The 25,661-nt window shown below is 44.9% G+C and overlaps 1 protein-coding gene across 10 annotated transcripts in view; it reads left to right on the forward strand.

The window, feature by feature from the left end:
• Positions 1-21,221, forward strand: part of LOC119211549 (ELKS/Rab6-interacting/CAST family member 1-like) — an 82,551-nt gene extending 61,330 nt beyond the window's left edge. For 7 of the 10 annotated variants that reach the window (XM_062560172.1, XM_062560168.1, XM_037462532.2 and 4 more), the window contains 4 exons: positions 838-985; positions 5,462-5,569; positions 11,224-11,409; positions 20,732-21,221. In XM_062560172.1, coding sequence (XP_062416156.1) covers positions 838-985; positions 5,462-5,569; positions 11,224-11,409; positions 20,732-20,869 — 580 coding nt within the window. In that variant the 3' untranslated portion in view covers positions 20,870-21,221. Of the gene's footprint in view, positions 1-837; positions 986-5,461; positions 5,570-5,702; positions 5,782-11,223; positions 11,410-20,731 lie in introns of those variants that run through there. The other 3 variants (XR_009942873.1, XR_005119770.2, XR_005119771.2) reach the window with 1 other exon arrangement.
• The last annotated feature ends 4,440 nt before the right edge of the window (positions 21,222-25,661 follow it).

A 25,661-nucleotide genomic window follows, 5' to 3' on the forward strand; every position in this document is an offset into this window, starting at 1 on the left:
ATTGTGCGTGGCCAACCTTTGAGCTCCTGGAAAAATCGGTTGCCATTTAGATTCTCTCTAGAAAGCGACAGAATTCTGAGCTTCAAGTGTCCTCGGCCAGATCTTAGGCAGGACGGGGCGGATGGGATGCGGCTTGTTGCTTCCTGAACCACAAGGAATGCTATCTATCCCTCAGAGTATCCGGGGAGGACTAGAGAGTAATACCTGTACACAAGGTGTTTGAATTCAACACAATCGCGATCATTTCCTTATTTGTTCTGGCAGATCTTATGAAAACAAAACGGGGGAAGGAGAGTAAACATGGCATGAAGGACCTCACTGAAATAACAAACTGGAAACTTTTTGCATGGTATGCGTCATACTTGCCGCTGTATTTTCGCAAATATACACCAATTTGATCCTCCTAAATCACAATGTGGCTCGCCATTTTTTTTTTTTTTTTAAACGTTCCTCCGTGCTCCACACGCACTGTTGACACGCGAAGGGTTGACCATAAAAATGTAAGTGTACACAAACTGCATCCAGCCATGAAGATACTTTCAGATCCGTTGCTCCGCAAAGCCTAGAGAACATTTTAAAGAAAACAATGTGAAGCTTGAAAGGGATTTTTGGGGTGAACCGTTCACGGTGTCGCTTATGAGCGACATTTGAGCAGGAAAAACGCTCACCGCGCAACTTCTGTCTTTTTTAAATTTCAATTCAGGCACGTCGCTCCCACCGGCTTTTGTCAGCGGTGTCATCGTGTGCAGGGTCACCGAGTGCGGCTTCCAGCGAAGTGGGATGGAGTTCGTTTTAAGGTGTGTCGCTGAAGAAACGTGTGTTTGGTTCTGTGCGCAGGCAAGAAGCCCTGCTGGCGGCCATCAGCGAGAAAGACGCCAACATCGCCCTGCTGGAGCTCTCCTCGTCCAAGAAGAAGAAAACCCAGGAGGAGGTGGCGGCTCTGAAGAGAGAGAAGGACGGTCTGGTTCATCAGCTCAAGCAGCAGGTACGGTTGTTAGTCGCACGCGCCGCTTTGAGCACCTTTTGACATCCAACAGAGGTGGAGGTGTGCAGAGGTGGAGGGTAGGGGCACAGGTACGAGGGGGGGTGGGGGGGGGGGGGGAGCAAAGCAAATGAGAAAGGCGGAGAGAGAAACTGAGTCCAGATGTGACCACAGTCCTCCAAACCACCGAGGGTAAATTTAGGATTAAACTGCCCCTCCCACACTCACCACACACACACACACACACACAGTTAAAATGTTCTACAAATCTCCAGTGACAACACTTTCATGTGAAATATGAAGGGTTTATTTAAATGTTTGAACGTCAGATGAAATGCGCACACACACACCAAACACCCCCAGCTTAACACGTCCCTTTGTTGGAATGAATACACCTTCAAAAAGGAAACAGACACCCACAATCACACACACACACACACACACACACAAAAAACGATGTGTACACACTGACCCGGGCCAAAAACAAGGATATAAACATGACCAAATGCCGCTGTGGTTCCACACAGAGGTCTATTCACACACAGGGACGGTTCTCGTGGGTCTAGTGAGTTGACCGAGCCCTCGGAGGATGAGCCTGCTGCGAAGTGTGGTGGATTTCTTCCTCACTGGTCTCTTCTCTTCTTTCTTTCTTTCTTTCTTTCTTTCTTTCTATCTGTTTCCCCTCGTTTTTTGTTTCTGACTCGATTCCCCGGTGAGGCATTCGTCTGATTCTCCAGATTCACGATGGCTTAAGAGTGCAGCCGCGGATGGTTTTCCAAGATCAACATTAATAAATAATTTGATACAAAATAAAAAAGGTCAAAAAAGCAGAGCGCCAGTGCTTCACCTCAATCCTGCTGGCTGCACATGGAAAACCAATTACTGTGTTTTTCATGCTTTCGCCTTACATTTTCATTTCCAATGAATCAAAAGAGACATTATGTGACTCCCCTCATGCGGTGCGTTTAATACGCGGTGGTGACAGCTTCTTTTCCAGCATTGAATATTAATGTTCACACGCTAATAACACGGTTGTTTTTACTATTTGCATATTTATTCAAGTTTGGAATATTCTATGACCCTAGAATGCAAATATATGCTTCCGCATACATAACCAACTCACACGCGGCTCAATAACGGCACTTAACACAACACAAGCGAACCGATATAGAACAGTGACGTGTTCTAGAACAGTGACGTGTTCACTTGTATTTCACTGGATTCACAAACTGTAAAACTCTGAAAATAAACGACTGGCATTGTCATCATCAGGAAAGTAATTGTTTTATTGCGAAAGAGTTCCAGTTATTAAATTTGGCCAAATGCCGACTTGTTGGTTGAGCTCATGAGCTCTGAAGTATCCGATATGACGAACGCACAATGGAGAGGAAAATGGTGTGCAGTGTTTGTTGTGTGTGTGTGTGTGGTGTGTGTGTGTGTGTCAGGGAGAAGGTGAGCATGAGGCGTCGTGTCAAACCAAGTCATTATAACACGCATCACTCTCCTCTCTCTCCCTCCTCCCCATCCCTTCATCCCTTCATCCCGTCATTTGAAGTCTTTTATGACACCTCGGGGTCTCGAAGGTGGTTACTCACAATACAGAGACTGTACTGTCTGCGGCGACGTGTGTGTGTGTGTGTGTGTAGAGGTGTAAGTGGTTTCACTCCCGTCTCTCTCTTCTCTCTCTCTCTCTCTCTCTCTCTCACTTTGTGGTATCATCAGTCTCAGTCCCTCAATGATGGAGCACAGCCGAGACTTCCTCAGTATTCCCGTCTGTGTGTGTTGTGTGTCTGTGTGTGTGTGTGTGTGTGTGTGTTGGCAAGTGTAACCATCAAGTGAGGTGAGGCTGGTGTCGTATTTTTAGCCCGGTCCTTCACAGTGACAAATGCACACACTTTGCTAGCGATAACCTGACTGACAGACTGACAGAGGCAGAGTTGTGATGTGAAATTAAAGTCAATGTGCACTAGATGACTACAGGTGAAAACACACGCAAGTGATTCCTGGTTTGATCACCGGACGAGAGCAACCTCAGCGTCCACATGCGGTGGTATTGTGTTAATGAGAAGTTAGCAAAGAGAGCTATGTATATTTAACCTAAACTGGGTGGATGTGAGAGAGAAGGATGTGTCCATGTGCAGCGCTTCGGTCCAACACAAAACACATCTGTGTGTGTTTCAGGATATACGGTCGTCCCTGAAAGTCTGTGCTGTGCTTTGCCCTTTAACCCCCCCCGCCCCCCCCCCCCCACCACCACCAGCCGCAGTGCGAGCGGAAGGCTGTAGATCAATGTGACCTCAGCTCTCTTCACTCGTCTTCTCATGTCGTTCTCACAGTCTCCCCGCGCCTCCTCACTTTTATTTATTCCTTATTTTTCCCTCAGCGATGTGCTGGAGAGACGGAGACTAAAACCTCTGGAGAAAGAAAAGGGAGAGAGGAGGGTTGTGAAAAAGAGAAGAGGGAGGGACAGTTATATTTCACAAAATGGAAGGAAGGGAAGGTGTGGAGCATACCAACCATCTGCCCTTGCAGGAGACACATGTGGTAACATTTATAGGTGGCGCATGTGTGACGGCGGCCCTGTGAAATGAATGCGCACCTGTGTTGCTTACGGACATTTTTAAGACTCGCTGGCTCTTCATATCAGTGGTCGGTGGTTTCTACATTCCTGTTTTATTTATTCATTTTTACCCAGCCCCCCCCCCCCCCCCGTTAGTCGGTATAAATTAGCCATGCACTGGCTAGGAGACAAAACCTTCAGCCGCTTTTATCCTGTGAAACGGGAATCCTGAAACAGATGACTGTGTGAATGTGGCTTTAATCGAGAAAGAAACTGGGTTCGTGTAGTTAACAAAAGGGCTTTTTCTGCTATTCAGGACAAAAGTCCTCAATTAGTTACCGGTTCTAAAGTGAGTGAGTGAGATTTTATTCATTAGTATCTCTCTTTGCACACACATGTGGATCTAATTGAGTTCGTTACTCCTTAGAGATTCATGAGAATGAAATAATTCCCTCAGTGACTAAAAGACACTTTCTATTCTTATTTGTAATTTTCCACTTATCAACAAACGTATCTAATTTAGCATTCTAAATCTAATCTAATTTAGCATTGTGATGAAAAAGTTCACAGTCCAACCGTGACTCAGCAACTTTTCATTACCGATAATTTGCTCGGATATCAGCGGGGTCCTCTTCCACCGCTGGAGGGGAAGACGGAACAATAATCCGATCTAATATTCCCCGAGTCTTATCGCGATGAAATCATCTTATTCTATGCATGTCCCAGCCCCCCCCATCTTCAGCCCGTGTTCCTTTGTTTCCCATTCTGTCTGATGTCAGTGGGCTACAGCAGATGGACGGAGGGGGGGGGGGGGGGGGGGGGAAGAAAGAGGGAACAATGAGAGGAAGAGGAGATAAATAATACTGTGATTATTAGATTTAGTAAGTTTGCGCTGCAGAGAGCATTCCTGACGATTAGAGAAGAAGGGGAAGATGTAAAGAGAGTGTGTGTGTGTGTGTGTGTGTGTGTGTGTGTGTGTGTGTGTGTGTGTGTGTGTGTGTGTGTGTGTGTGTGTGTGTGTGTGTGTGTGTGTGTGTGTGTGTTCTAGATATGCACTGTTAGATCTATTAGATTGACTTAGGTCTGAATATGAGAATTTGTTTAAAACTACATAGAGATGCTTGGACATGCATGTGTTGGTTTCACATACTTAATTGCAAAAAAACAAGGTAGAAAGTTCAAAAAGAACAAAGATGGACAAATGACCGAAAGTTAAAAACAAAAACTTTCCAAAACTGTTATCTGGACATTAACTTTTTGGATTGCTTTTAGGAAACGTGTGGGCGTTGTGGTGAGGAGAGGAAGGGACAGTACAGAGACAAATAATAATCACTACACCGTCCACATCGTCTGTAGATAAACAAGGAAATGATGCACACACACACACACTTGGACTGCCCGACATACACGTGGTATAAAAAATAAACTGTCGGATCGCTATCTGGTGTTTTTATTTAGCGATCCCGCCAACACGTTTTGTGATAGTTGGTATTAAAATTCTCTTTTTGGCCTCTCTCTCACACACTGGAAAAACCTCCGTCTGGCCGGCTTAAGCCCCCCCCCCCCCCCCCCCCCCCCCCCCCCCGCTCCCTGCAGGGCTCAGCGAGAGGCTGAGGGGATTTAGATTGTACAATACTGACAGATCTTAACCGACTCACGTTCCCTCGCTCCCCGGAATAAAGTATGTAAGGGGGGAAGAGAGGAGAGATTAAGAGGTGAAGGAAGAGCCCGAAATGAGAGAGATAAGAGTGACGGATGAAAGAGGGGGAAAAAAGGGGGGGGGGGGGGGAATAGTAAAGACAAAAGTCTACGAACTGAGTGTTGATGGTTGTTCATCCATCAAAGTGCTCCTGCGAGCGTGTATATGCACAGGAAGTGATGCGTGATCTAATTGCTTGTGACTCGTTATCTCTCTGCAGACGCAGAACCGGATGAAGCTGATGGCGGACAACTACGAGGACGACCACCTGAAGGTCTCCGCGCCGACCTCTGAGCAGCCCAACAACCACAAGCCCTCGCCGGACCAGGTGAGCAGACAACCCCACATGAACTCACCTGTTTTTCTGCGCTTGCCATGTTTCACTGACACTTTCTACTTCACCAACTAACTTCCTCCTTTTCTCCAAACCCGCGCTGCGGTTGGACCCGACTAACCACTAGGATGATGAGGAGGGTATTTGGGCCTAGCGAGCCAAATGCCTCCTTTCCCTCTCTCCTTCCGCCATTTTGTACAGAAAGGGTGAGCGTCTTCTTTCTCTGGATCACATCACATGTGCTCATCCTTCGCCCTCCATCCTCGCCTTTTCTGTGGTTTTAGCCGTGAGTTTGTGATACTGTTGATGATTATTTCTTCCGTTCTTTCATCAACTTTTCTTCCTCCCCGAAGGCTTTCCTCCTCTTTAGCAGATTGGTTTGTTTTGAAGTCATTCCTTGATCTCTTGTGTGCATTACCTTAACAGGAATGCTTTCAAATCAACTACTGAGTTATGTTCTTTATCCATTTAATATCTCATCACATCTTTTGATTTCAAGCCATCTTCTTCTTCTCATGGTCATTTATTCCAAAGATCTTCATTTGCTTTGTTTATATCCTGCTCTTTTATATGTGTACTCCATCCAAGCGATTAGGTAAGGTAGGATAGAAAAACAAGACATTTGGGTTAAATTACCTTGTCTTTCTGGGGAGGACCCTGCTGAGCCCACTGCCAAATTATGTGTCTGTCCAAGTTTTCTCCCGCATTTCTAAACATAGTTTGAGCACCGTGTGTCTGTCTTACCTTATGTTTTAAAGAAACTGATCTGTGGCTGAATATCCGTGGTGTAAAAATAGTTTTTTCCTCAGGTCTTCGGCTTCTTTAATGACGTACGTCTGTCTCAGCTGGAAGTTCTCTTATGTGTGGACTATACCTTTAAAAAAAAAAAAATACCGCTTGCCAAAATACTTTCTTTTTATGTTAGTACGGAAACAGGAATATTTCTCTTGAGGCGGCCCATTAATTTTTTATTTTTTTTATTAACTAAAGGGGGTTTCTAGTATTTGGAAGTCCCAAACGTCATTAATTGCTCGTGCTCGACAGCCTTCAAGTCGAGCAATACTTCAAACAGTCCAATTCATTTGAACGCGTTATTCGGAATGAAGTCATTCTTCAGACACAAAAACAGCCCTTGTTGCTTCGCTTGGTGTTTCTACGACCTTCTTGAACACTACAACATGTGAACCTCGGGCTACGAGGTCGGAGTTACTTGTTCCTGGTAAACTCTTAAGACCAGTTACTGAAGATTTGTTTTTGAAATGAGGAAACGCCGAAAATATCTTTTTGCGTCTGGTCTTTGATCTACTGACCGGGCAGTGGAGGCGACTCCACATATGAGCAGCACATGCAGCTTTTTTTGGGGGGGGGGGGGGGGAGCAGCTCAGGTCCGCCAGTGGGATTTCCCATTGGCATGCTAAAAGCCCGAAAGCCGAACAGCGAATCGAAGTCTGACCCCGGTTATTAATCGGCGGTACCCACCTCCCACCCCCCCCCCCCCCCTTTACGCCTTACGCCAGTTTTCACATTTACAGAAGCGGCATGCTTCTCCTCGGAGGCTACGGCGGGTAATTCGCCACAGCGCATTACATCGGAACACTGAGTGATTGTGTCTCTTTCAATAAGGGAATTCTGTTCAACGGTTGGCAAATGAAATGCTCCCGAAACAACCAGGGGAGCACAGGAGAGCACTCTAAATACACACACACACACACACACACACACACACACACCCCATTGTCGAGGACATTTTTACGGTGTGTTGCGTTTTATATGGTCGTCGGTGGTGTGAGATGCACCAGTGAAAAAAGACAGGGAGGAGGTGAAAACCTGTTTCTTTTTCAGTGTTTTAGTTAGTGAGGTTTTTCAATGTTTAAAAAATAAGTTCCTGATTAACGACGTAAAGCTCTGACTTGTTGTATCAAGCAGGATCTCACGTCTGTATGTATTTTTCTTATTTATATTAGAGCCACACTGAAGGTAAAAAAAAAAGAAAAATAGATTCTGACATGTCAGTATAATCATTTGTATAGTTATTCAATCTTTTGTGATTAAATACACCAAATGATGTAAATATAAATATATAAGGTGTCCAGTGAGAGGGGCTAGCTGAATGTCGGTCTTTGGAGTTTGTTTCATTGCAGTGAGACTCAGTGGCAGGAAGGCCTGAGAGGCTCACAAAGACGCACAAACACACGCACACACACTCTGACACACACAGTGGCGTGTAAAATGATGGCCCCTCTGGGATTGTTTTATAGAACATTAAGACATTGGATAACTCCGTGGAGTCATTAGAGACACACACACACACTGCATACGTTGACCATTGCGGCTGGTGTAATACAATAAAAACATGGAGGCACATATAAACTGTATAACTTAATAAAACCAGTAAATCCAAAGGCTTGAATTCCTACACACAGACTTTCAGAAGTCAGTGTTGTTTTTGAATTTCACATTAGTATTCCGAGTATAAATTTAGGCTCTATTTAAATATTGGTTTCTGTTAGTCATTACATATCTCTGGGAAAAGGAAAACACCGGTGGTATTTCACCCTGAATGTCTTCCTTGTATCGCATCATTCTTTCCATTCTTTCTGCCTGTTTCTCGTTTGTCTTGCATTTGATCCACGCAGCGTTGCTGCAGGTCTGACGAATGTCGACAGTTTTTTTTTTTATTTTGAGCTTTCTAAATGAATAGTCTGGATTAAAATGTGTTGGAGAACAGCTGTTACACACCTGTTGAGTATATTTTGAAAGCATGAAAGCCAGGTTTTGACAGACATGTTAATATATTGGCATCTAACACGGCAGTGTCGCAGCAATAACGTCCTTGTTGCATCGGCACACATCATAGCATACGGCTACAGGGTTGTTGTGCAGAGAGGGTCGGTGTATGTACTGCGTATGCATGTACTGTGTATGCATGGATGTACTGTGTATGCATGGATGTACTGTGTATGCATGGATGTACTATGTATGCATGGATGTGCTATGTATGCATGGATGTGCTATGTATGCATGGATGTACTGTGTATGCATGGATGTGCTATGTATGCATGGATGTACTATGTATGCATGGATGTACTATGTATGCATGGATGTACTGTGTATGCATGGATGTACTGTGTATGCATGGATGTACTGTGTATGCATGGATGTGCTATGTATGCATGGATGTACTATGTATGCATGGATGTACTATGTATGCATGGATGTACTGTGTATGCATGGATGTACTGTGTATGCATGTATGACTGTGTATGCATGTATGACTGTATGCATGGATGTACTGTGTATGCATGGATGTGCTGTGTATGCATGAATGTACTGTGTATGCATGGATGTGCTGTGTATGCATGGATGTACTATGTATGCATGGATGTACTGTGTATGCATGGATGTACTGTGTATGCATGGATGTACTGTGTATGCATGGATGTACTGTGTATGCATGGATGTACTGTGTATGCATGGATGTACTGTGTATGCATGGATGTACTGTGTATGCATGGATGTACTGTGTATGCATGTACTGTGTATGCATGGATGTACTGTGTATGCATGGATGTACTGTGTATGCATGTACTATGTATGCATGGATGTACTGTGTATGCATGTACTCTGTATGCATGTACTGTGTATGCATGGATGTACTGTGTATGTATGTACTGTGTATGCATGTATGACTGTGTATGCATGGATGTACTGTGTATGCATGTTTATATGTATTTGACACCGAGGGAAATGGGAGAAACCCCCCCACAAATAAATACATCTATTGTGTGTGTTGGACCTGTGTTGTGTTGCAGTAACACAAAGGAATCAGAATCAAAAGTGACGGTTACTTTGATTTAACGTCAGCTTTCATTGTCGCAGCGATGCTGCCGGGGACGAGTGTGCGATCAGATGTTTTTGCCTGCCAAAAAAAACACCCCCCACATCTCGTTCATTTGTTTGCCAGGATCTTCAAACAGATGAAGTTCCTGAATGATGAATGTTGGATATATATCTATTGTTATAGGATATTATCAGTCTGCAGTGTGTTTTTTCACTGTTTTGACAGTTGAGACTGGCTTTCATATGTAGAGCTGTTAAAGCTGTGTGTCTGGCAGAGACACGTTTCCTGATTTTGCTTTTGTTAGTTTTACGTTCCGTTATTTTAAATACCACGTTTTAGAAACAAGAGCATCCAAGTCACTTTATTGGTTTCAGTAAATTCAGCATACGGGCAACAATGTAACAAGTCTATTTTATTCACAGTATTAAAGGTTACCTTATTATACATTTGACTTTTTAAAATTGTTATCCTTTTTGTTGTCACCGTAACCCAAGCTTGGTTCGGTTAGAATGAGTCAGCGGTGAGCTGAAGCGGCACAGAGTGTCACTATGGGGACTGAATGTTTGCGGTTCAATATTTCTTGCACTGTCATTCAGAGCAGTGTCTAAACTATGCTGAAAGCTTTTGATATTATCTTTTAACAAACGTTGCAAAGCTGCAACATTTTGGAACATGAAATAATTCACACCGACTGAAAGCCAAGGCGCAAAGAGACAGTGCAAACGCGCATGAGATGAAGAAGAGATAGAGAGTGAATGGATCTGCCATGACGCTGGTGAGTGTGTGTGTGTGTGTGTTGAGTGATGATGAGCATGGATCACAAGGTGTGGACAGACCCCGCTGGGACTGAAAATCCTTTACCAACACACACATACAAACTGACAGCCCTCTTAACATGCTTTCTCTGCACTTAAATCCTTCAATTCCCCAAAGGAGAACAGTTTGTCTCTGTGTCTTATCTGTGCGGGTATGTGTGTGTCTGTGTGTGTCTTTGTGGGGGTGTTACCATTCAGCTTGTCTCAGCCTCACTCTCATACTCACAAACACGCACAGACATCAGCGATGGCCACAGTGAGAGACACATTTCACTGCTAAACATCGGAATCAGATCCAAAGCTGTTAACTGTGGATTTTGATCTTATTCTCTGTCACCTCTCCATTTCCGTTTTTGCGTCTTTATTCTAGATCATCGTTTATGTTTAACATCTGCTTGAATTAGCCCAACTCTAATGTCCAGTCTCCGTTGGCTGGATCTACCGTAAGCTGAACTGAACTGATTTTAAGACTTTGCTCGGTGCCGGAAAGAAGCGTACGGCATTTTTACAAAATTCCCTATTTCCCATTAAATACCTTGTTATTTTCTATCTATCTATACTTATTGCAAAAGAGCTGTGTAAAAATCTAAATGTAATGCTCTATGAAATAAACTCATGACTGTTGGGCAGAAAGTAGTGACTTTGGAGAGTCACTAATACGACGTAGCAGGGGTATGGAATATCAATATAGGTCCTTTTTTTAAATGATTTCTTCCCTTTTTGCCTGTAGAAGGTATGTGACCAAGAGAATATTTGTTATTAAATAGAGAGTAAAGGTTTTTGTACAAAGGCCAGCACTATAATTAAAGACTATGCTAGAATAAAATAATGACCAACCGCATTTACTGCTCTCAGACCACGTCCTTCCGTCTCTTACTTAAGTGTTTCCACTGTGGTCAAACCTTGAATTGTCATCCTGTGTCATTACACTTAGTGTACAATAAAATGAATCTTGTCTCATTTTTGCCCCCATCACTCCCTTCCTCCCCCAGATTCTCTCTCCTCTCCTGGATCTCAATCACAACCGCAGTAAACTGAAGCTGTACATCAGCCACCTGACCTCACTGTGTCAGGAACGGGACCCCATCATCCTGCAGGACTTCGCCCCGCCCCCCGCCTATCACCGCTCCGACTCCGCCTCCTGGCACACGCAGGTGCACAGCATGACACAGGAACAGGTGAGAGCTTTTGCGTGCATATTCCGTGTGTTTGATTGGACTTGTGAAACATGAGGGGACGTGCAATGGAATAGAGAGAGGACATTTTTCACTCAGAATTGATAAAACCGTAAAAATCAGCGATTTTGCTTGTGTAATGTGATTACTTTTGTGAGCTTGTGTCGTCGTCCTCGCTCTGTGTGTGTGTGTGTGTGTGTGTGTGTGTGTGTGTGTGTGTGTGTGTGTGTGTGTGTGTGTGTGTGTGTGTGTGTGTGTGTGTGTGTGTGTGTTTTGGAGTAGGGCACAATTGGTCGGTCTGGCAGTTTTTATGCGCTGCCTTTGACGTTATTGAGAGTATTTACTCCAGCAGGTCACCTGACGACAAGCTGCTGGCTTGCACAACAAATCCGTTTTATTTTACAGAGCAGAGCATATTTACTATTTATCTGTCGAATGATTTGTCATCCAAGAGTGGGAGGAGAGCAAAGAATAGGGAAGTGGGGATACAGAAAGGTGAGGCCTCGATGTACCTCCGTTGTCACGGAGACCAGTTGTGTTGATGGATATTGAATATAAGCGGTGTATTATTAAATTTCAAAAATTCGGTGGACGGCGGGTCTCTTTCCTCCATATTGAAAACATATCAGGCGATACATGGTGGCTACATGTGGTATACATTGAAAACCGGTAACCCTAGAACACACACACATACTCGCATAGCAATGTGACAGAGTGTGTGGTTGGGGTGCAGCAGGGCCGCTTTCCTACAGTCCTCATGAAAGCCCTTTTGTACGTCTTAATTCTGGGAAATGTCTCTGTTTGTCTGAGTGCTTCAAGTATGGCACAGTATGGTGTCACTTTAAATAAACGTATGAGTTCAATGAATTAAGATGTTTCAGTGTACTGTTGTACATTAAAGGCCCAGAGAAATGGCTTCCCTGACCTTCACAGAGACAAAATTACTGGACGTATTTTTCATCATCTGGCTGAATGCAGAAAGCAATCTGTGGTCTGGAGGCCGCTGATCCACATTTTTTAAAGAAAAACTTACTCTGGATTAAAAATAATCATGTGGGCAGGCTGCTGTGAAAGCTTGTCCAACAAGATTGAAAGCTTGAGCGACTACTCTGCAGCATCTCATTTCTACCGCATATTTAGGAAAACGTTTCGAAATATTAAAAACATTGTAACTAAACTAGCAAAGTAATGCTACGTTAATCATGCCATATATATATATATATATATATAATTTAATACAACATTTTAGTACGTGTGGTTCTCGTAAAATAATAACAAGAATAGCTCGTTTGCAGAGTGCTCGTTGCGTCAGGGTTGATTGTAACGTTTGCAGAGTAACGGTATGACTTTAATTCTACGGTTTTCGGCTCTTGGATGAAGAAGACTTTTCATTTATCCTCTTCATCACGTTCTCCTCTGCCATTAACTCAACGGCTTGGTTCTTTCTTCGGGGCCTTTGTGTTTTTCTTTCCCCCCCGTAGAGGACCATTTCTTTTTTTCGTTATTTCCCCTCTGAAGTGCCTCCATCACCATTACCTTTTACTCTCACCATCTCTCTGCTTGTCAGTGGAGGTCGAAGATCTAAACGCTAGTGGTTCTTTTGGTCTCTCTGTACTTTTTTTTTGTTTTTTGGTGAGGTGTTTCCCTTAGCAACATCGCATTGCGAATCCTTCTGCCTCTTTCCGTCAAAACCCGGGCCGTATCCAGGCAGCGCCGCTCGGCGCCACGCGTCTGCTTTCAGACCCCGACCCACAATCGCAGACACACACTGCCTGTCTTTGATTCGGGCCCCGCGTTTCTCGTTTTCCTTCATCATGTGTCACCGTCGCCCTGGCTGACCCTCTTAATGCACACACAGACTCCCTCCAGACTGCCATGTGCCTGCCGTGTGCCAGCCTCTCTCCTCTTGTGGTGAGTGTGTGTGTGTGTGTGTGTGAATGTGTGTGTGTTTTACAAGCGTGTCCCTGGCTCTGTTAAAATGCCTGGCACTCTGTAAAGCCGCCGGGATCGTACTAAAATAGCATGTAAAACACACACACACGTAAAAAACCTTCAGATTCTGCGCCCGGCCGCGCGTGCATTAACGCCAACGACCACTGGGGGCTCCGGACGTCAAGCGTTCTCTTTTTAAAAAAAAAATTTTTTTTACGAACTCTCCTGTGTTGTGTTAAACTGGAGCGAGGCCCCGTCGGATGCCCCACGTGAGAACAAGCAAGCCTTTAACAAATGGGCACCCCCGAGTACAGATAAGGTGGTTGCATCAGGAGCAAGAAAGCCTTAAGGAATGAACTCTGCTTCCTGTGCTTTGAACATAAACGCGTCGCAGTAAACGCTAGCATTTGTTTTAACATTTTAACCACCAGTGACTCCAGAGCCTTTTATTACAAAGCGACATGTTGTTCAAGCAGTCTCTAGTTTGGGATAATGTTTGTTCCATTGTTTCTACCTCCAGTTTAGCCATTTGCTAACTCGAATGTCACTAAAACGTTTACATTTCTGTGACTGCTGAAGCATAAACAGGAAAAAAAGAGACGCTTGAGGGATGCCGATGTGGTTCAGCTCGCTACTTTGGTTCAAACTGAAATATCAGCTGTTTGTGTTTACTGGATTCGTTGATCCGCTAATACCTGAAGACGCCTTGTGTCTCGTCTTTCCACAGTTACACTCGAGCTGCCAAAGCCGATAATCTTCGGTAAACATTCGAATGTCCACCTCAACGTGGCATGGTGACCGAAACTAAAGCCCAGGGGGGAGCTGTTAGCTTCACCGGCCTCGGGTGGTGTGTTCCCGTGTGTTTCTCTTTAACCTCAGCTGAACTGCAAAAGTAACACAGATTCCAAAAGGGAGGTTTTACTAAAAGAGCTGTTTTCTTTGCCATGGTCATTATAATAACCTCTACGGCTCAATGACGTCTCTAATGAGCACCGAAGAGAACTGGCATCGTACACATGCATACAGGAAGTCTCTCTCTCTCTCTGGCCTACGTCTACCTTGTGTGACGGTATAAAGAAATCCCCTCTCCCCTGTGTATGCATGTGTGTACGTGAAAAGCTCTCAAAAATTATTGTGTGTGTGTGTTTTGCGTCCGTGTGCATGTACATTCTTGGTGTGCATGAAATGGTCAAATTAAAGAAACGTATTAAGTGTTATTGGCTGTGTTGGACATTATATCGCCGCCCTTATGAGGCCGGTATGGATTGTCAGACCTCCTATCTGCTAAAGCGAGGCCCGGCTCTCCGGGGGAATGACGTGTGTCTCAGCCAACTGGAGCTTGGAGAAACCTCAGTGAAAATCCAGTCCGCATAGTTATACGTCTATAAGTCACTCTAATGAAGGAAAGTGCCACCCGCTCGCAGACGTCAAGTATCATTGTTGTTGCAGCACGATCTCCAAATGGGCGAAGGGAGTGTGTATTTTCACTTTGGCTGGGTGCGCGTACGTTTTCCCTGCACGCCGTGTAGTCAAAGTAACCGAGGCGAATCGGACTAAACATTTGACATAATGACATAGTTACAACTGCAAATAGTTCTGGAATGTCAATCATTGTTGTTTCAGCTCCGCAGCGCGATGCCCCCGCGAGCAAACTGATGCCCTCCACACACGGGCCGACTGCACAGGGACCGTGTGTGTCTGTGTGTGTGTGCGCCTGTGCCTGCGTGTGACGAGCCCTCGCAGCGTCAGGGTCACCGACTGGGGACGTTTTGATTGACGGGAGATGCGCGAAACGGGGGAAAAAAAAGGGGGGCGCGAAGCTGAAATTCAAACATTACAGATTAAAGGTGACCACAGGATGGTTTTCTGTTTAAGCCCCGCCTCCACAGTGTTAAGAGCGTTGCAAAGGAGGGGTGGGGTGCTGGGTGGGGGGGGGGGGTTGTCTAGAGCAGAGAGTCAGACCCATCCATTTGAGCTGCGATGTGGTCTCGGGGTCTCTGGGCTTTCATTAGGGCAGCTCCGCTTCCTGCTCCAAGGATGATTGTTTTCCCTCTACATGCGACGCCGAGGTCCTCCACGACCATTAGACACACACACAGACAGACACAATGAGACGCACATGTCCCACCCTCGGTGCCCATTTCAAGTCCACACACACACACACACACACAAGGGCCTTCACTGGCCATTACGGACTGACTGCTGGCTTTTTATGCAGATTTATTGAATCCAGGCTTAATGGCTTTACCAGTCGACCTTCTTTTACATGCATTTGCCTTTTTCTGTCCTCCCTCGTTGGTCCTTGGTCTCTCTCTCTCTCTCTCTGTCCCTGGTCATCACTCTTTCCTCCCCCCTCCTGTCCTCTTCCCTCTCCTCCGGTTCTATTCTTCTAAATCTTGCTCTCTGTCTCCCCTTTCGCTGTTGTCACTCACTCTTGGTCAGTCTGCCCCCCCGCCTCCTCCACCCCCCCCCCCTTTTCAGCTCCCGGCTCCACAATCAACGCCTTGCTTTTTCATCCTCTATCTGTTCTGCCTCTCCGTCCGCTGTGGAGAGACAAGCCGGTGACGGTGACTCTGCAGAAAGGCAACCTCTGTAATCAGTGAGACTGAGATCGCAGTCTTTGAGATGTACCGATGGCGAGCGTTCACGGGGGGTCCTGTCGCCAAATAAGAAGAAATGCACATTAAGTCTGTGGTAGCGATTGAGGTGACAGTGGAGGCTTTATGGAGGGAACAGGATGGGAATATCATGCCAGCAATAAGACTGCATCTTCTTTGCAATGACATTTTATTTTTACGTCTTCATATTAACGTCAATGATCTATTCGGAGACTTTGTCTCTCTTAAGCACATTCACATGAATTATTTCCATGCTGTATGATGGCTATGTCATGCAAGTATTTTTAATACTGAAAATATGGTGAGTGGGGGTTATATTACTTTTAATGGGGAAACTCTGTCTTGATTTAAACACTTTTATAAGCAGCCTGTATGGTCACTTCGTGCCTCTTCCTCTCAGTCATTATGCCAATATTAGATTTTTGGCCAAATACAATTTAGTTGAGACCAAGATAAACAACCAATACCCCAGATATCTATCTCTCAGATCACCTGTTTTTAGAAGCACCTCAGGCTTCCCTTTGTCTCGTTTTTTTCTTCCTTTTTTAATTCCAGTACAAAGCAACACTGTAGTTTTATTTCCCCCCCCCCCCGATTGGCCCACTGGGAGGTTACACCTATACACAGTCAGTCGGAGTCTGTTTCTGCTGTTTATTTCTGCAGCCATTAGTGCTGTAAGTCCGGCCCCAAGTAGTAACTCCTAGAGGACCAGTTTACGGTTTAAGTCTCTTTTTTTAAATTATTATTATTATACGCTCCGTAATCTCCTGTTCTCGATAAAGGTGTTTTCCGCGGTAGTTAGCAGACTCCACGAGCCCACCTCCAGCCGCCCTCTAACCGGCATTAATAACGGCTAAAGTAAATGCCGAGAGAAGTGAACTAATGTATCGGCTTTATTGAAAGGAGGGACGGGGGATTGGGCCGTTCCCTTCCTCGCCAATTACTACAAGTCGCAGGACCGGTGGGTTTAATCTCCTGTCCCCCTTCCTAACTAACTGCTCCCAGGGGCCAAACGTCTGCATATGAGCATGTGATCAAATGAGCCACCAAATGAAAAGGGGCAAATGAAATGGCCACGTTGCTGTACGTTCTTGTGTTTCTCCTCAGCTGCCCGTGCTAAAAGGAGTGCAGTATTGTTTTGGTCCTCCAGGTTCACGTCCTCAAGCTCTATTCCCCCCCCCACACCCCCACACAGCTCGTTAGCCTGCATTTTAAGCCGAGGCCGCCCGGCCTGTAGCTGTAATGAAGCAGGACAGAGCACGCGCACGTTTGGTCACATGTCTCGGGCGCATTTGGGCCCGGCGCGGTCGGGAGGCCACCTTGTAAAGCAGACTGCATACAGTGTAAAGCTTGTGAGGGCCTAATGGTTTGAATAGAGACCGGAGGAGAGACAGGGATTATAATGGCCAGAGTGGGCCTATTATTCCTCTTCCTTTGGCTCCCATTCATAACGGTGTTTCTATAGGGCTGCTGCTGAGGAGTCTGGAGCCTTTTTAAGCCCCTTGATCCTATCTTTACTCATGCAACTTGGTGCTTATTGCTGAGGAATATTAGGTCAAAACTTGCCCTCCGGACCCTTTCTATGTCCCTCATCCTCCCCCCATGTTTCCCTCCTGGTTTTGTCTAAGTAAGAGCCTCTCGTCAAGGTTTTTCACTTTTCACCTCAATTTCGGTTTTCTTTCCCTCCAACTTTCCTCCCAAACAGCGCTGTGATGTCACTTGCACTTTGTTCTTTTACCTTTACGTGCTAATGTTCAGACCAGTACTTGCAGTGACAGTCGAACCATTCAAACCTATTTGAGATCCACCGGTTATTTGTGCAGTGGGTTCGCTGGGCCTCACCAAGGAGCCCTGATCTATGCAACTCATGACTCCTACACTGCAACATCATTTCCTCTAAATCAGTCAAAACAACGTGACGTTCCTTATCGTTTACTTAACATACGCTGCCACGAAGTGAACGCACAGTTTCCTGATGAAAACAGACCTCTGGCCCTCGGAATCATCTTTAACTGGAAAGATGTCATGGAGTTCCTTTAGTAAGACGTGTGTCTGCAAAAGGAAGAGCTGATGCACTCCGGTTAGATCATATATGTGTACTCTCTCTCCCTCTCTCTCTTAGTCTCTCTGCCTCTATCTCTGGCTGCTGAGTTATGGTTTCTTTAGAAAACATTAGCATTCCTCTGCAAAGAGGTTCAAGCCCTGCAACGTGCGCACAGGGGTCAGTGTGTGCGTACACAAACACACATCACCCTCATCCTCTTTTTTAAGCTGATAACGTGTGTGTGTGTGTGTGTGTGTGTGTGTGTGTGTGTGTGTGTGTGTGCTCTTCCACAGCCCTGATAAGGCAGATAATGATCCATCATGATAATGGAGCTTTAATGGCTGCAGTAAAAATCATCCCCGAGAATCTCTCTCTCTCTCTCTCTCTCTCTCTCTCTCTCTCACTATGTCACTCTCTTTGCTTCCCACAATCCTCTCCTGTCACTCACTTAATCGTAAATTGAGCTTGCAACATTACATTTTAGCGTCATGTCGAACACCAAAGCACTGACACCTACACTAATGTTTCTCCCAAACAGACCCAAACGTTGACAATCAAATACACACACACACACACACACACACACAAAGACACACACAAGATCTGGCGCGCTGCCTTGTTGTGTTATTTCATGTCTCCCTGACCACTTGCACTGTGATTACAGACATCATCTGTTGGCACAACGCCGTCCAAACGAAGGCCTCAGAGCTGGAAACTGTATCATACAATATTGTTTATGTTCAGGTCATGAATGAGCGAGACATTGAACGTAGCAGGAGAGGACGAAGATCAAAGTACAATTACTTTCTGTACGGAAAGGGGACTTTTTATATTCCTCGCTAAGTCAATTGTGGTGATTAGACGCAGCTTTGCATCGGAGTCCATCGGGGCCTGGTTTTAAACATGTGATACCCGGTTTACACGTCTCATTGCTTCTAATCGTGGTCCAGACGCTGACTAAACCATCAGTGTCCTCACATGCAAGTATGTTCATGAGTTCACCACCAAATAGTTCTGTCGACAGTTTAAATCAGCGGTTCTCAACTTGTGGGACAGGGCCTCCTACGCTGGTCACGTGATCAATGTAGTGGGCCGCAAGATGAATAATGGACCACATCATCTTGTGTTGTCCCGTTTTATGTATATGGCATGATGCGATTGACCCGTCTAATCTCGATTGCAAGCGTCTCTCTCTCTCTCTCTCTCTCTCTCTCTCTCTCTCTGGTGGAGGTCAAGGCCGGGCGACTCTAATCTTTACTGCCTTGTTTTGAAGTTGAATTGCATGCAAACACACACACAAGGTGTTGGGCGTGAGCCTGGACGTTACGGATCGGGATCGCAAACATTTCGCACACCTGCACAGAGGAGGGACAGAGTGATGGAGCTTCACACTCTCCTGCTCCTCCTCCTCTTTCACTCACTACTGTCATGTGTTTAAAGAAGAAATTGCCCTGTGTTTACTGACTTTGAAAAATGATTGAAGTCGATGTAGCAGAGCTTTGAAAACAAAAAATGAAAATCCATGTAAACACACATACAGCATTGCCAAAGCAGAGTTTAAATATTGACCTAAACTTGTCACAAACGCTCCAAAACTAATGTAGCAACATAACAGATGGAGGAGGTACTATATTCTCATGTGATTTATTGGGCACATTTTCATTAATCATCAGAAGTATCATTACTTACAGCAGTTTTAAACATGAATAAAGCCGCTGTAACAGAAGATACCCCTGAGATCTGCTGGCAAACAGATGAGAGTACAGGGAAGAGGTTAGGACTTAACGAGGCAATATTTTTTGCCAATATCGGACCCAGGCCTCACAAACACACACGCACACACACACACGCACACCAACACAAATGTCGGCTTGTGTTACATGACTGTTTGAGCCGTACTCCTTATTGATACAGATGTATTGGTCATTAAGTCCGTTCGGTTTGACGTCTCAGCTCGGCCGCAGCCAAAGAAAATATCATCAGCGCTCTCTCTCTCTCTCTCTCTCTCTCTCTCTCTCCGAAATGTTCCAGTCGGTACGGTCAGAAAGAGCTACATTGTGGTGTTTTCAGATTACAGTCTCATCTGTGTGTGTGTGTCTGTGTCTGTGTGTGTGTGTCTTCAACATGCTCCGTGTCATCCGCCGGGCTTCATGGGGAGTTTGGTCTGTGTTTGTGTTTAATGTCCGTTTTGCTTCTCTTTCTATCATGAAACATGGAATTTAAAGGAAGAGTGAAATATGCTTTTTTCGCTGTCCTGCCCTGGAGAGAAAAGATCACCTCGCTGATATTGGTTTTCACATTTGTTCAGTGGATATAAAGCCAGTTGGCTTCGGGAGGAAACAAAAAATTCACACCACCAGCACCTTGAAAGCTCGCTAATTGACTCGTATACCACATGTGTTTGACCTGTGTAAAAAGCTGTTTGTAAAAACAAAAACGTGCTGTTTTATAGGCCGTAAGAGTAACGAATGCACCAAAGCAGGAAGCGGCCCGGCACAACGTTTTCACACAGCAACATTTGTGAACTTTAACACAGTAGGCAGTAGGTTTGTTATCTTTCTCTTTCCAGTCGCTGTGCCGAGCTAATCTAACCCGTTTCATTTGTGTGTATCCCCCTAAGTGACGAACCATTGCTTTACATTCTACGTTGGCCTAATGGTAGCATAAGGGTTTTAAAAAAAACGTCTAAAATCCCACCGTCTCTCTCTGTCTCTCTCTCTCTGTCTGTTAGTTGGAGGCGGAGCTAGCGCGGTGCGAGATGGAAGGGGCGGAGCTCCAGGAGTACGCCAACCAGGTCCTGCAGCAGATCGCCGAACGATGCCCCGACATTTTAGAGCAAGTGGTCAACGCACTCGAGGACAGCTGCTGACGCACGAGTGCACACACACACACACACACTCACACAGTGACAGAAACACACAAGCTTATTCTGCTAGACACATGTTGCTCCCCGCCCATCTGAATTTTGGAGGGGGAAAAAAAAAACAGAAAAACATTTTTCCGACGTGTCTTTAGTCTTTTAATCATTTGTAACACACAGTGCCGGCTGAGGGAAATGTTGTGCGTTGTGCTTGGTTGCCATGCATGTTAATCGGAAGTTGTTCATGTTAGACATGTAACATGTATTTTTGTTACTACTTTGGAACAGAAGCCTTCACTGCTCTCGCCGTCCTTCCACAGCAGACTTGTTATCGTGACTTGATGTATTTCATGGAGGGGGGGGGGGGGGGGGGGCTGTTTCTGATACCAGACTTACATGCCGTCACCACGTTGTTATTTGGTTACGATTCAAAGGTGTGTTTATTTCAGCTGCCTTTGATTCTTTACATTATTTGCTGCTAACTTTTAGTGTTTTTTTTTTCTCTGATGAAACTTTCCATCTCGCAGTTTCTTTCAGAAGTAACCTCTACATAGTTGTGTATATTGTAAAGCCAGAACTTTAATTAACAGCTTTTATCGGGGGGGGGGGGGATCGTGGTACTTTGGTCCATCTTTTTTGTCCCATTATTGATGAAAGGCACCACAGTAGATCTCGCAGTACTCCCTTTATTAAAAAACACCCGTGTAGATATTTGGTGTTTCTTCTTAACGGAAAAAAACATTCTGTCCTGGTGAAATTAGGTTGTGTTCAGACAATCCCTCACTCACCGTTTTGTGACAATCCTTTTAGAGTCATCATGGAGAAATCAGAGTTCATTTCCCCTGATTGAAGCATTTTATTTCATGGGAGGAAGGGAATATATTATAATGTTTTGCTTTTGGTAAGATATATATATATATATGTATAAAAAAATACTGATCTTGTTTAATTGCAGATATTGTCATGTATTTGTTGGTATGATACACAATGTGTCAAACTTTATTATAATTTTTTCCGTGATTTGCAAGTAACCACAGATACGTTCTGCGAGCAGGAGGCTGCCACTGGGGACATAATATTGCACCTAAAAGAGGCTCCGTGTCCACCGAAGAAACGTGTGTGTATATATATATATAAATATATATACTATATATATATATATATACAAGTTTGTTTGGTCTAATACTGTAGTGAGTGCTGAAACTGACTGGCAAAACACGACTGTCTAAAGACGGGGATTTACACCATCTGTCTGAAAAAAAACAAATAAAATGTGTCACTATCTGCACCTCAGATGGGTTTAAAAAAAAAAAAAGCCCAAATGTGTATAAAAGATGACTTTCATTCCATAGTATGACATACAGTATCTGTTTTATGAGGTGTGGGAGCCTCAAATGTCACCGTTTTTTTTTAAATTGATCATCAGTAGTTTGACACCTGGTTCTTATTTTGGAATGAAACCATCAGATATGAGCTTGTGTTGTAAATCCAGTATTTCGTTGTCTGTTTTATACTGATAATGTTATGGAGCAGTGAGGACTTGTGGATGGGAAATAATGGAATGGAATAAAACATGAATTTATCTTTAATTTAAACCGGAAGGATTCTGTCCGTGATTTGATGGCAGGTCTCAGATCTGTGACACGTTCAATCAGTTTAACCAAATGATCAATATTCTGTCTCCTAATCGTTCTGGTTTCATAGGATCTCTTTGCTGAGGGTTACAAAAACAGGCCATAAAAAAAAGAGAAACCAAAATATCCTTTTCATCCCTTTTAACTGTGACACCTGGGATTAATCCTCGCTCCCACACACCTCCACTCAATAAGTGTCTGTTAGATAGAAGGTGTGTTTTCTCTTCGTGCTTGATAAAGACAGAGCTTAGATCATTAGTCCTTTTGTCTCATTTCCTTACTCTTTGTGACCTCTCCTTCCCCTGCGTTCCTTTCATCTCCCTCTAGACTGGGCTCCTTATCTTGTCACTAGTGGTTTATTTTCCTACTCGCCCACAATAATGACGTTGTTCCATCGCCCCTCATCCTGTTCCAGTTCTTTACACACACACACACACACACACACACACACACACACACACACACACAGTCTAGCCATACCATTGCAATTGTCTGAAAGGGATAGTTTGGATTTATCAAGTTGCACCGCAGAGGTTGGTGTGTTACTACCTACAGCCGATTTAAAGGGGTACCAGCGCGGACTGAGATACATTTAGGCCCCTTTTTGTTGCTCACGCGAATAACATCAAGCTGTAGAGGTGAAAATATGCTAAGTACAGTGCACACTAACACTGATACTGATACCTATTCCCAAAGGTCAGCCTCTCTTGACTCACTGTAACAATAAACCTTAAACATTTGTTCGGTGCTCAATTGGGGAAAAATAGAAATGTTGTGTGTTTGTGGTATAAGAGTGACACAAGAAACGAAAACACACCCACTTCCTCACTGTTTGCATCCTGCACGAATACGGCAGAAGATCAGTGCTACGCGTTCACTCAACTCTCGACTGACCTTGAACCTTCACCTTGACCCGACTTGTGTGTGGAAACATTCCCCCCCGTTTCTCACACACAATAAAACACTCTGCAGTGAACTCCCTGACGGTGTGTGAACGTAACACATGTGCCGATGTTTACCTCCACACATGGCAACGCTGCGCTCGGTGTGTCGGTACCTGGGATGGGTTTTTTTTTTTTGTTGTTGCGTGGAAGCATCCGTTCTGCTTTCTCCATCTAATGTCCTAATAAAAGCCGGTGGAGGGAGACCGAAGGGAATGGATGCCGTCAGAAAGAGGAGGAAGAGAGTTACGCATGTCCGACCGCCTGATTTATGGCGTGGAGGAAAGAGCGGAGGCACCAGATACCCTCCTCCTCCTCCTCCTCCTCCTCCTCCTCCTCCTCGTCCTCGCGGCTCTGTGTCTCGTCTCAGAGCGCAACATGTGACATGTGCTCACACACCGCAAGTGTGTTCAGGAGAACGGCACACTGATGGGACATTTCCCTTAAAACCACGTCTAAGATGCAGAATAAATCCCCTCGGGGGGGTTCTTAGTGTACCACGGTGAAACTTAAAGCTGTCTGTGTATAATATGTTCTGAAAGCAGGCTAAAGCCATGCTGTCAACAGTTTAAAATGTCTCCACGTGGTCGACAGGCTTCACATGACAATTCTTACATTCAATCACAAAATGTAAATGACGTGGATTGTTTTGTATGTTAGCTTGAAAACAAATTTACACCATTGGTATTTAAATGTATTCTTTGATCCATTTTTTTTTTTAAATTTAATATCACCTCATTGCTTTGCTTTGGCGCATTTAAACACGCCTGCCTTTGCGCGATCGATAAGATCCCGCCGATATCGGGCCGATGTCCTTGAGATAACGTTTGAACATTTAGTAAAAAATAAAAAAATAAATCCACCTGCATCCAGTCTTCGCGAGGAGGACCTGAGACACCGCGAGAGGCGGGGAGGGGCAGCGGAAGTGTGCAGAGGGCCTGCCCTGTGCTTTGGCTAGATGTGGTTTCAATCATCACACATCACATCGCACACGAGTGCAAAAAAAGAAAAAGAAGGAGAGGGTGATGGAGAGAAAGAAAAAACAGAGGAGAGGCAGAGCCGAGACCAAAACAAACAGCGGCTCAACCTAAAACACACACGCCGCGTCTGTATTACAAGTCTTCAGGCTTAATAATTAATGATTTCAGTGGTGGTTTGAAGGGATAATAAACCTGTTGGTTGTTGGTTTTGGATGTTTGCTCTTTGTAGGCCTTGTTTTTCAGCGTGAAGTCAAATGCCCTTCTGACCTGCCGGTGGGATGCATGCGGGGAAGAAAAGAGAGAACCGACAAGATGGAAGCAACAGAAGAACGGCGGGGGCCAGCAGGAAGACACCCGTGAAATGAAAACGACGTGAGAGGAGGAGCGGAGCTCCTAAAATAAGCTGCTGGCCACAGAGAGCCCAAACATCCACCAACAGAGAAGACATTTCTCCTTATCTTCTGCTCCTCCTCCGGCTGTGCATTCCTGCGACTTTTATTGCCTTCTGAGAAAATGTCTCCCCCCCCCCCCCCCCCCCGAGCAGCCATGTCCCAACGAGCGATGGGGACGGACAGATTCAGCTTGTCAGTGATTTATAAGGGGCGTCCCCGTCTAAAGCAGCCGAGGCCAGTTTTGAAATGTCCACATTGACCCCACCGGTCAGTTCTCAGGAAGGGTCAATGCCTTCAGTGAAGGGAACGTATTGGCTGACAATTCGAGGCGTATAAGTTCAGGTTTCCCATTTACACAACAGCTCAAATAATAGAAATACACAGAATGGCCTCAAATTCACAATATTAGTATTTTTTATCATTTAAATATAGTCCTATTATACATCTCTATGGCCTTTAGCTTGAAAACAAGGCAACTCAGGCTGATAAATAGATGTAGGGAGCGTGTGAATTTTAACAACGCGTCAGTTTCACCAACCGCGATTGTAATGAGCAGAATGTTTTATTATTGATTTCACTACGGAGACCCAACGTGTGCCAAAGCGATCAGGACGGCCTGGTGGTGGTCGAGGTGTGACCCCCTTCCTCGTCGTGTGTACTTTTGCTCTCCAAAAAACGAAAAACGGAGGCGAAGGTTCGAATCCCGCCTCTCGCCACGCTTTTGGAGATGTCTCAGGGTTTCCTGGTTGTAGAGACACCTTTCTTAACCCCTGCGTGGGTGGAGAGGCGGCACGGACACAGCATCGGAGGGAAGTGCTTCAGTTTCCCTCCAGCCTGTTGCGTAGCCCTCGTTT

Source organism: Pungitius pungitius, chromosome 2 (assembly GCF_949316345.1).
Source record: "Pungitius pungitius chromosome 2, fPunPun2.1, whole genome shotgun sequence".
NCBI lineage: Eukaryota > Metazoa > Chordata > Actinopteri > Perciformes > Gasterosteidae > Pungitius > Pungitius pungitius.